This window comes from Nestor notabilis, unplaced genomic scaffold (genome assembly GCF_000696875.1).
Source record: "Nestor notabilis isolate BGI_N333 unplaced genomic scaffold, ASM69687v1 scaffold12163, whole genome shotgun sequence".
In the NCBI taxonomy this organism is placed as follows: domain Eukaryota; kingdom Metazoa; phylum Chordata; class Aves; order Psittaciformes; family Psittacidae; genus Nestor; species Nestor notabilis.
This window is the reverse complement of record NW_009923345.1, coordinates 71283-83706: the sequence shown is the minus strand read 5'-3', so window position 1 is coordinate 83706 and position 12424 is coordinate 71283. Positions and strand designations below refer to the sequence as shown.

Sequence of the window (12424 nt, the reverse complement as noted above, 5' to 3'; positions counted from 1 at the left end):
ATATATAAAATGCTTCTTTTAAATAAATGATAGAGAGTACTTAGAAAGAAACCTCTAACTACACGAGGTTTGTGGTGTACGTTGCAATGGTATAATTGGTTGCATTCTTAAACAATAATGCAAATATTGGTTTCCCTTCTCCTTTAGTTTGCATTTTGCAATTACATGAAAAAGGAGGAAAAGCTGCTTAAGCAATATAGTCTCTTCTTTACTCAAGTGCCCAAAATAGCACAACAGAATATTATGTCCCAAATGACCCCCAGTATAAATAATTGTACCCTACTATTTAGTGCTTATCCATAATCGGGTCTCCTATACAGTAAAATAATGGATGATTAAGCTGACTGCACTCTGGTTTTAATAGCTTAATTTATGTATTTAGACAATCATGTTGTAGTAAAAACTTTATGGAGGCATGGTGCTAGCATAAATACTGCATTTCACGTATCTGCAGCAGGTAGGAGTGAGCAAGCTCGTGTGCTAGCACAGGTTAGTAAACTGTACATTAAGCTCTGTACCTTTCTCAGATATAATGCAGAGCTCCCAAGAGAGTGACACTGCTGACCAGCAAACGTATTTCTTTGCAGCCCACACGGATGCTGACTTTGCAGGTTATTTCACACAGCAGTACTCACTAGTTGGGTAATACCAGTGTGGTGTTTAAGGTCCTTCTCTGTCATGGTGGAATACATGTGGTACAGGCAGACATGGAAACATGGTGCCATTTCAACCCCTTCTCACAGCAGAACAAAGAGCTGAGTTCCAGGAAAGACACTAAGTGTGAAAATACACACAGACTACAGCTTCCAAGGAATTATAGTCAGTGGTGAACAGTCATTTCATTTTTACCTTCAAAACCATAGTCTACCATATACCAGAATTACCATAGCTAATTCTGCTGGGGACTCCCAGCTGGAATCTCCACACCACAAAATAGAATCACAGACTGGTTTGGGTGGGAAGGGACCTTAAAAGCTCATCCAGTTCCACTAGAGCAGGTTGCTCCAAGCCCCTGTGTCCAACCTGGCCTTGAACACTGCCAGGGATGGGGCAGCCACAGCTTCTCTGGGCACCCTGTGCCAGCACCTCAGCACCCTCACAGGGAAGAGCTTCTGCCTTAGATCTAACCTGAACTTCCCGTTTCAGTTTGAACCCATCACCCCTTGTCCTATCACTGCAGTACCTGACAAAGGTCCCTCTCCAGCACCCTTGTAGCCCCCTTCAGACACTGGAAGCTGCTCTGAGGTCTCCACGCAGCTTCTCATCTCCAGGCTGAGCAGCCCCAATGTTCTCAGCCTGTCTTTGTATGGGAGGTGCTCTATCATCAATTTGTCTGAGGAGGGGCCCAAAGTCCTTCACACAAACATCAACTATAGGTGTCATGCCATGGGATTTGCAGTAACTACTCAACAGGTTATCTGGGACAGGGCTACTTCACACAGACTTCCGATGCATCCTGAGGCTCAGGTGGAATGTACTGAGGACCAACAAGAGTGCCCACCTGAGCAGCCTTATGGTTTTGGAACAACGTGATCTCCACTTGCAGGGTCTGGGCAGAGTAAAGAGCATTTTGGAACTGCTGGATATTGGCACTATTCTTAATTAATTTATAACTTCATGCCTTCCTGCTACGTCAGGTAGAAAAGACAAGCAACTCCTTCATTACAGGAATGAGTTTAGGGAAAAGGAATTCCTGTGTGGTTGTGTGATGTAAGGGCAACTCGTGCTAGTTTGAAATAAGGATTTTTGCATGGTCTACAAGAGTATCAAGCTTAGAAAGATCAGCAAAGGGCTGGGGGTAGGGGCAAGCAAAGGTGGGACAGAGATGGGGAGGACATTCTTTACAGAAGGGGCTGGTCTGTACTCCCCTGATGTGCATTTCTTGTGGATGGTCGAAGTAAAAAGACCTATCCCAAAACACCCTGTGCCCAGTAAGAGATCTTAAATAGACTAAACAACACTGCTCCCTCTTGGAACAGCTCAGTCTATCTTTGGAAGGGTTCATGAAAACCAGAAGGTGAGCTGTTAACTCAAGTACTTCCCAATGCATCAGACAGATGAATTGTTTCCTAGCAGAACATAAGCAATACTGCACCATCCTTCTTGTTGGTACGGAATGCAATAGTTCTGTCCACCATGAATCAGGAATAACATCCTTGGCTTTGAGAGCAAAATGGTTTGCATGCATTAACTGCTGCCCTAAAAGCCAACATATGTATATGATACACTTGCATCAAGGGCTATTGGCTCTGGCTATGAAAGGTTTCTAAGTAAAACCCTCATACAGGTGTTATAAACAGAAAGTCAAGAGAAGGAAAATAGAAGCAGCACCTACTGCAAACACAAGTGGATTTTGTCACTGGAATAGGAAGCATTTCATTCTGTGAAATAGGTCTCTAGAAATAGGAGTACATGAGTCTGAGAGCATTTTCTGGAAGGGGATGGTACCTGGGTATTCACCACCTTGGACCACTGGACATGAGCACAGATACACATCCAAACACACAAACAAGTCTTTCACTGCTTGAAAACTGGAAACTATTGGGTGGAGAAGCCCTTCTTAGTGTTAAGCCTTAGTATGTCCCCCCAAGGGTAGGCTGGGGGAGGTGACACTTCTTTTCTCTTTCTCTTATTTTGTCTCTAAAACCTAAACTCTTGACTGCAGAGTCTGTCTGGAGAGTTTGCAGGAGTTGGATCACGAGGATAATCCAACCAGAGAAGGAACAATATGTCACTTGATCTGAAGCAATCTGTGTAATCACTACTTCCGAAGGCCTTCTCCCCTGTGGAGAATGCAAGTGGCAGGGCACAGGAATGATAACATTTTTGATTCATGAAGGAAAACTTCAGTGAAACATCATTACGTCAAAAGAGATGCTCTAAAGGGCAAGACATCAGCCAGTCTTCCAGCCAAGATCAGAGATGGCAAATCTTCCCCCACGTCACCTGAAACTTGGAATTGCAGCTGCAAAGTTCTTTTAAGTCTAGCATAAGGATTCAGCTTCCTTTACTTAAATAAGGTCACACTGCCTTTAAGTGCAGCACAAAGGCGGTAAGACATGAAAAAGATTTATGGCCTGTACTTTTAGGCATGACATCAGTCTCAGAAGACAGACATCTCTAACTGGGATCACAATTGCCCCCTTAGAGAATTATGTCAGCTGGTAAAGGCAGTAAAGAACATTATTTTGTTTTTATTGAAACAGATTGTAAGGATCCTTATCACAAAAACTACCTTGTCTTGATTCTCCCAAACAGTCCTTATCACTGGCAAGAAGTCTGCTTTGTAGGTAAACTGCCTGTCTAGAATTTGGCTTCCAAACTAAACTTGGGTAGGAGACTGGTAAGAACCTATTTGATGTCCTGCAGCAAACAAGCTTCATTAACAAGAAGGGTGACCACAACTGCTTGAAGACAAGGCAGAACACAGAGATGCAACTGGCTAAGCTTGGATTGTACAAAGCATCATCTATCACCAGAAGGTGACAGGGCTCTTCAGAAGAGTCATGCACCTCAGAAACAGGGGGCTGAACTTCAGCATTTCCTTTTGGTGTGATCAGCAGAAGTGAGAGTCACAGTCTGAGGTGGGTATCTGCACTCAGCTCAAGCAGAACATCTCACAGCAAAGAACTAAGACCAAACTGGTGTCTGCATCTTTAGAGTTCACGCAGTGGTGGAAGTTTCCACTAGAGCACAGGACATGAGTTACTATGACCACAGGAAAACCAGAGCCTTCATCTGGTGGCATAAACCTGAACAGAGTGGTTCCAGAGGAGAGTAACATGTCAAATTAAAGGAAGGGGGAGACAAGAAAACCTCTTCCCTGAGGTAGAACACTTCTTCGTTACACATTTTCAGCGTTGGGAGAAAGGTCCACGGATAAAACAAAACCTCACACGGGTGGCTCAAGCCTGCAACGTAACCTTAGAAGACATTATTGGCGTCTTTTTGGGTTTAGACTGACAAACATGCCAGGAGAGCTGGTGGGTATCAGACATTTTAGACTGCTCTAATGGCAGTCAGGAATCCAGGCCACAGCTCTGGCCACAGCCTGTAAGGCTCGCAGTGATGGCCCTACACAACCATCTGCTGAATGAGAGAGCACAGCGGGAACACCATCTGCCTGGCTGCAAAGGTCCTGGAGCTGAATGACAGAGCTTATACACATCCTAACTGTGAGTGTGCACAGAGATTAGCACTTGACACTGGGAAATAAAGACAGTGAGGCAGGGTATCACAAGGGAGATACAGGTGGGTGTCTTAACGTATGTGGGTAAAAACTCTGCAAGTTAGAAAACTGCCATATTAACCTTGTGTCTCCAAAAATACCATCAAGGCCACCACACTTTCCTGCCATACATTAAGGTAGCATTTTGTTTTCACACGTAGTATCTACAAGATATATAGTGCTGTGTCATCAAAGGGGAATCATTTCAATTGAGCATGACAGAGACAGGCAATTACAGCTGTGCACAGTGCTCACAAACGTGCAGTTCTGGCATGCTAACCACTGAGATACACCAGCTATTAGCACTCAGCACACAACTGAATGAGAAAAAGAACCAAAACCACAGTGAGGTAATTTTAAACCCCAACACAGCAAATCCTACTATAGTAACAACTGGTCTACTCAGAGCAGCAGGCTGCTGGGCATAAATCAGTGTGTATGATCAAAGATGGCTTTAAAGCCAAACTATTCTACTGCAGCGGTTTCTTGAAACAAAGTTATGCCAATTAAACAAAACCTAATATTGCTTCAGACTACAGATCACTGATAACCCTTCCCAAAACCTGCCAGCTACTTATCCAGCAGCAAAAAGTGCTCTGCCATTAAATACATGAGATGAAAAGCAATCTCTGTTATTTTGTCCAGCAAGTGTTCATTATAGTCTGTACCTGGCTGATATGCACAGCAGAAACCTGGGCTGAACACACGGACGAGTGGCTTGGAGAGTTTGGTAGAGATTTGCAGGGTCCAATTGAGAGTTGCTGTTTCTTCCTTGTTGCAACAATCTTCTGAGCAACTAAAGAAAAACAAAGCATACAAGCAGGTCAGTTACAGTACACACTGGAAAATAGAGTGTGTCATAAGAACAAACAATACAAAATAGGGGTTCATTGCCAAAGCTCCAGTGCCTAAAGGGGCTCCAGGAAACCTGGAGAGGGGCTTTGGACAAGGGATGGAGGGACAGGACAAGGGGAATGGCTTGAACCTGCCAGAGGGGAGATTGAGATGAGCTCTTGGGCAGAAGCTCTTCCCTGTGAGGGTGCTGAGGCGCTGGCACAGGGTGCCCAGAGAAGCTGGGGCTGCCCCATCCCTGGCAGTGTTCAAGGCCAGGTTGGACACAGGGGCTTGGAGCACCCTGCTCTAGTGGAAGGTGTCCCTGCCTGTGGCAGGGGTCGGAGCTGGAGGAGCTTTAAGGTCCCTTCCAACACAAACCATTCTGGGATTCTGTGATACACCCAGTTAAGATGACAGATGCTGATTGTCCACAATATCTCCATGTGAGACTCCAGCTCCGTTCTCCACATGGACAAAATTGCCCCAGAACTCTCACTCCACCAGGTGAGCACAAGAGAACCAGTAACATCCCAGCAGAAGGCGAAGAGGCAGGAGTATACAAAAAGCAATACCAGCAATGCTCTAACAAGTCCACATTAACAAAGCTTATGGTAGTATGTACTTTTTGTTCTTCTTTGGGACGTTCTCCTTGCAAACAGAACAGGAAGATGAACAACAACCTAGCTCAAGTGTGTCTCACTGCTGTTTACTAGGACAATCCTGGAAGGTGTCCTGCATCACAGGAGGAAGGTTCATTAGAAAGGCTTCACTCCTGGCCCAAGCAGGTTTAGTTTACTTTTAGAAGGAGTGTACTTTCTGCTGCTGCTGAGGAATAAGGTGAAGTTTCCTTCATTACTGGATACTGCATCAGGACAATCAGTTTTGGAAACCACAAGTTTTAAGCCTTTAGGGTCCCTTCCAATCCAAACCATTGTAGGATACTATTAGTGTAGGAAACAAACACTAACTGGAATAATAAAACCGGTGAAGGCTCCCTGGCATAGAATACCTTGATTAGTGGTGCCTCCCATCCCGTCCCAAAGCAGCATTTATCAAGTGGATACAGGGATCAGAGTCATTAACATCTCTATATACAGCTTTGCAGACTCCTAATAAAGAACGGAACCAGAGCTGATGTGAAATGCAGCAACTTCCCCACCTTTCCTATAATGTTTCCATTAAAAGAAGTGAAGCAATCTCAGAGATTCACTGTGTGATATACTGGAACATCACTTCATTCTGCTGTTCACTGAAGGCCTTTGGAAAGAGCTCTTTTTTGGTGATAAATCCTGAAAAATAAAATCCTTTATATTTGTTGCCTACCTTTTGGCTCACAAATTAGAAAAGCCATCAAACCCCTCAGTGTTGAGAAGCAGAGACTGGTGGAGTGGCTCAGCAAACCCTAACTAAATTTAGCTTCATTGCACGCAGTCATCTCCACGAAGTGAGTGAAGTGCTTCCCGAAACTGGTGCAAAGGAGGCTGTAGTCACTTTGCACTGCCAGAAGCCAGCCAGGGAGGCAGGACAGCAACAAGTATCAGCATCTACTTAAAAAGGCACACAGAAGCTGCTTGTACTGAAACTAACAGCATTCAATCCGTCTGGTTCAGAAAATACAGAAAGCTATTTATGTACGTTCCAAGATTATTTTCCCCAATACACTGTAACACAGGCAGAGATGTGGAGTAGCAGCAGGAGCATACAATTTCTTCTCAAATTAATGTAATTCTAATAATAAACTGGTCTGTGGGTTATGTTTTTCATGTACATGAATGATGGTACGACTATGATTTAGTGAGAATACATTGTATAAAAAATGGCTCATATATATGAAGCAGCAGCTTCATTAGTTACATCCCACCTCCAATAGGCCTCTTATCATCCTGAAAGGATGATATCAATTAATTTATCTTCCCCTGGCATATTGATCATAACCTTCATCAGCTAATCATGTTTAAATTACAGAGGAATATCGTAGCACTCTGTCATTTCAGACCCATTGGTTTATTGATCTGGAGCCTGGAAAGCCATATATTCAAATATTTTAAAAGACATTAGTGACTGCAGAGAGCAAACCAAAGGTCAGGTTTTAACATATGCACATGGATTTGTTTTCATCATACACGGTAAAGACCTAAATTAAGACCAAAACTGAATTAAAACCCACACGTGAATGAAAACTACTTTCTCAGCAAACGTGTCCACTCTCTCATGGGAGAGGTAATTAGTCAAGGGAAATATTTACCTCCTTCCACATCTGAATATAGGAGTGTTTGGAGCATCACGTTAACACATATAAAGAAGTCTTGCCAAATTATCACTTTAGGAAGGCACAAGGTAAATAAAACTAAGAGAGGCTGAGCCCACCTATTCACACAAGGGGAGCGCTGGCCGAGTACTACAACACAATAAATACATTTTCAAAGGCAAAAGGAAAGAGTACAAATTGTTACTCTAGAAATAGGAATCCTCATGTGTGGACTACTCTTATCCACAAAGCGGCTGCGAACGGAACCTTACACACAGCGGCACCAAGGGTAATTTATCCTGCGCGCTGTAGAACAGGTCAAATTGCAGCCCAAGATCTAATGTTACCTACTCAAAGTTGTGCTACACGTTCTCAAACAGCCCATTCCCTCGAGCAGAAAAAATCATGTGTCCCCTTTTAACGGGAATCCCCTTTTGAGCTGCCATACCTTCCCAATTCCCTCTCCGTTTCGGCCACAAGTCTAACATCGTACTCCTTCACCACTTCCCATGGCCAGGAAGGTGTTCAGCCATATCCAGGACAGCAGGGCTCCATCATGCATAATGGAGACTTGGGAACACAAACACCATCACTCCACATGCCCCCCTTTTCCCTTTCCCCCAGCTTTACACGCTGAAGGTGATGCCCTATGGTGTGGGGTATCACTTGGGTCAGTTGGGGTCAGCTATCCCGGCTGTGTCCCCTTCCCAACTCTTTGTGCACACCCAGCCTCATCACCGGTGGGGTGGTGTGAGGAGCAGAAAAGACCCAGGCTCTGTGTAAGCTCTGCTCAGCAAGAATGAGAACAACCCTGAATTACCAACACTGTTTCCAGCACAAATCCTAAACACAGCCCCATTCTACCTACCCCATACATACATACATAACTCTACCTCGGCCAAAAGCAGCAGAAGCATGTATCTCCTCAACTGATCTCATAGGATCCCAGCCTGGTTTGTGTTGGAAGGGACCTCAAAGCTCACCCAGCTCCAACCCCTGCTACGGGCAGGGACACCTTCCACTAGAGCAGGTTGCTCCAAGCCCCTGTGTCTAACCTGGCCTTGAACACTGCCAGGGATGGGGCAGCCACGATCCATTTCTACATCTTCTGTTCCAGAAACGAGTATCTTGAAACACCCCAAACTCCAAATGTCTGGCACTGAAAACCCCAAAGACCTGAAAGTCCTGCTGCTGGCACCTTCAGACACAGGAGTTGGTGAGGAAAAACAACGCAGTTAAATGGTGGTGTAGCAGGAGAGAAACACACCATCACTGTAAGAATTAACATCAGATCCGGAGAGCAGACATGCTGCATTCCTCGTTCAGCCCAAACCCATCTCTGTTACGACGCCTTTGTTAAGACTCAAAGTGATCACTCATTAGCTGCTTAACAGTGGTAGGAAAAACCCTTAAACCAACACATTTTGTTTCCACAGCTACAATCCTCCCCAAGTTCACACTGGATTGATGGGCAGCTTTGTTGTGTATATACAAATATATTTGAAAGCACGAATTGTTTCCAGTGCTGGAAAACATACAGCAATAAATACTGCTCTTCAGGAGCGCCTGACGCAAGCTGTGGCCGTACCTAAACATCTTTCTGCTGTTAATGACAGCCAACTCTTGTACTTCATTAACCAACTAAGGGCTACTCAAGAGTCAAAATTGTCAGATTAATATTGAAGTGCCTGTAATTGAAATGTCAGGCCAGAGGAAGCTCCACAATTAAAACAAACGTGAGGCTATACAGTGAGCAGAGAATGCAGGAAAGCAGAAATATTTCTGCCCAGAGCTTTCAGGTTCCATCTCATCCCTAAGATGATTCAGTGCTTCTGAATTTCATGTAAACATACTTGCTAAGATAGGTTTCTAAAACAGATGAATACTGACTTAATCAGTGGCAGAGAGCAAAAATAATCAAGATAGTGACAAGCATTTCAACTGTTTTTCTAAATCAATTGCATTCTCTCTACTTTAATATACTCAATTAAGCTATCAAATACAGAGATTTTTATATTAAGCCATCTATCTGTAGCACAAAAAGCTAATCAAAGTTTATTTGCAAAGTCAAGAACTCTTCTGCAAATAAACAGGGACATGCCAAGGATATTTAGAGCCGATATTTAGCAACTATTTGGTCTTTGGCAAAGACCGATGTTTATTTCTTATCCATTTCAACTTCATTTCACAAGCCAGGATGACTACAAGCTACATTTCGCTTTAAGGCCTTGTTAATCCCATGTGAAATTCTTGGTGTGCAGGATGAATAAAAGGTCCAAGTTTGGAGAGAAAGCTCTTGACTTGAATGCCTCTTCTTCCATGCCTGACCTAGCTCACCAAAACAGAATTAACCTTCCCACCCCCTGCCACTTTCATCTCCAGTGCTACTTTTTGTTAGTCAAACCACTCATTCCCAAGCAGCTCCTGCTAACTTCTCCCCGGATTGTTTATTGGAAGGACTTACCCCGGGCTCACAGCCTCTGAGCTGTAAAGCCATGTTCCCACACCCCGGCTCAGCACATCTGCCTGCAAACCACCCCCGTTCCCACTGGCACGTGGGGAAGATTACCTGGCGGCTAAGTTTCGCCTAACACAGCTCCTGTCCCACGCTCCACCGCGTGGGGCTGACAAGGAGAAGCCTGAATCCACTTGTGGGAGGAACAGCAGGTCACCTCCTCTCCCCGAAACCCAGAGCTGCGCCTCCATAATGAACCGACTCCTCTTTGTGCTCCGTTTCGGAGCTAATCACCATTAGAAATCCTGTTGCCAGAGTAACTGCTCTGACAGAGTTGTCTTTCTTGGTTCAAAGGGCTGTTCACATGTCAATTTCTTGTGCCGGGCAAGGCTGCTTTGGCGGGGGCAGCCGGGTCTCTCAAATCTCATTAGCACAGCTTCATTCAAGTATAAGGACAAGAAAGAGAACCGAGGGGAAAATACCCCTTACAAGAAGTTCAAGACACAAGGTAAGGCTGTCTCATCTAGCAACATACCTCTTGAAACTGAAAGCACAAAGGTATCTCTGCACCATACAATAGGTGCATTTAGGGAAACCTCGTCCAGCCCAGACCTGATCTCTCTTTGGTTTTAACATGGGTCCTGGAAAATGTCCAGAGGTATCAACAGTCTGATCACTGCTCTCTTTCCCAAAAGGCAGTGAATAGAGTTACCACTGTGCCCTTTATGCTGTTTTTTTAACCAAGGAACACTTGGAATAATAAAAGGGAAGACTCCAGGCGTATAATACCTGCAACATCTGGCAGTATTTCTCTTCTCAGTTATCACCGGTACAAGGGTATTGAGTATTTAGGAGATGCAAAGAGTTGTCTTGAATTACCACCAATTTAAATCAAAATCGGGTTCTTATGAAAAGATGTATAAGGACCATTCATCTCCACTGTGTGTCCAACACAGCGAGTAAACACTGGCCTCAGTGAAAACCTGCCACTCTGTGCGAAAGATGGGAAGGCAAGAATCAGGCAGTATGTTTTCTTCCACTTACTGACAGGCAGAAAATAGCTTTCAGCTGAAGTCAGAATGCTCATGGCTGAGTGAAAAACAACAGAAGGGATAAACACTCCTGAATACCTATTATAACTGCTGGGGAAAAGGAAAAATAACACAAAACCCACCAAAACAACTGGAACTTTACACAAAGCTTAACTTTCATCTTAAAGCAACGCTGATCTGATGCTTTTACAGGCCTTCGAGAGATCTCTGCCTACAAAATACACAGAATCCTAACCTTACTGCAACTGGTGCTAAACCAGATGCTTGATAAGATGATGATTTATATGGAAAGCTAAGCAATATACGTACTGTACTGCATCTTTGAGAAGGGCACGCTCTCACTGTCAAGTCAAAGGCCACGGTGGTATTTTTAAGTATGAGAACATTTACATGTCATCATTAAGAAATCTGATTTTCTGCTTATATAACAATTGTGAAAAGGGAGTTTTACACAAGGACAAGGTACAAATAATTGGCTTAGTGCTTAAAATTGCAAGGAAGGGAAATAGCTTCAAAAACACCACAACATCTGTCACCCTCTATTTTCAGACACCAAGCATGAGGACTCCATCATCCAGCTTGACCCTGCACTGCTTGTGTCCCACCTGGAGCTGACGTGCTCATCTCTTGCTTCCTCCCCATCTTTGTTAGAATCACAGCGTGGTTTGGGCTAGAAGGGACCTTAAAGATTATCTAGTTCCAACCCCCTGCCGTCACCCAGGCACATCCCAGCACTCAGTGTCTGCACGTAGAGCGGGCTGAAGGGCCTCCGCAAGCTGGTCTGAACAACGCCAGGAGGGAACATGCTCTTCTCATATTCAAGACTTCAAACTTGTCTTGTCGCTGCCTCATTCTTGTTGATAAACTATCACTTCCATGGACTAATCCTTGCTTTTAACAAGTGTTTTACAGCATCAGTGGTGGTCACCATACTCTATTGCTGCAATTCCTACAGAACTCATCAGCGAGCATCTCTAGCCAACAATATGAACACGGGGGCACAAATACCAGTATCTATACGATAACCAGTTTCTTTGTAATTCCCAGTTCCTAAAAAATCCCACTCACCTCAAAAGGCAGAGAGAAGGAGAGGGAAAGTGGAAGAAGCACCAGCTGGTATAACTGATACGTTAACCAAATCATGGTGCCAAAAATCATTTGCTTCTGCCCGTAAGCCCTGGTGATGACCATTCACTTGTTTCATGGGAAAAGCCTTGCTTAAGGAAAACACTGTGGGAAGGTAAGATACATAGCACTTGCAAGTTTATGTTTCATGTTCCATGTTACAATAAGTAAGTGTTCAATAAAAATACATTTAAGCCAATTACATATTAGAGGCGAAGTAGTAACAACTATAAGAGCAAGTACTAATCACAACTGCTTTTGAATGGGAAACATTAATGTAAGCATCCATTATTAGGGCCATTGTGCTTATTATTTTAAATTCAATCCATTTTTTAGGCAAAACAACTTTTACACTTCTCTGTTTCAAGAGAAGCCTGTGCTATAACACACAAACGAGTGCTGAACACCTGTAGTATCTGGCCTTGGATGGAGGAATTGCTTGACTCCCTTCTGGCTGGCGGAAATCCAGGATGTATTTCATG

The 12424-nt window shown here is 44.0% G+C and overlaps 1 protein-coding gene across 1 annotated transcript in view; it reads right to left on the bottom strand.

Moving 5' to 3' along the window:
* Positions 1-4896: 4896 nt before the first annotated feature.
* Positions 4897-12424, bottom strand: part of LOC104403830 (arf-GAP with GTPase, ANK repeat and PH domain-containing protein 1-like) — a gene marked incomplete at both ends in the record, with an annotated part of 49884 nt that continues 42356 nt past the window's right edge. Inside the window, one exon of the mRNA XM_010012090.1 lies at positions 4897-5024. Coding sequence (XP_010010392.1) covers positions 4897-5024 — 128 coding nt within the window. The remainder of the gene's footprint in view (positions 5025-12424) is intronic.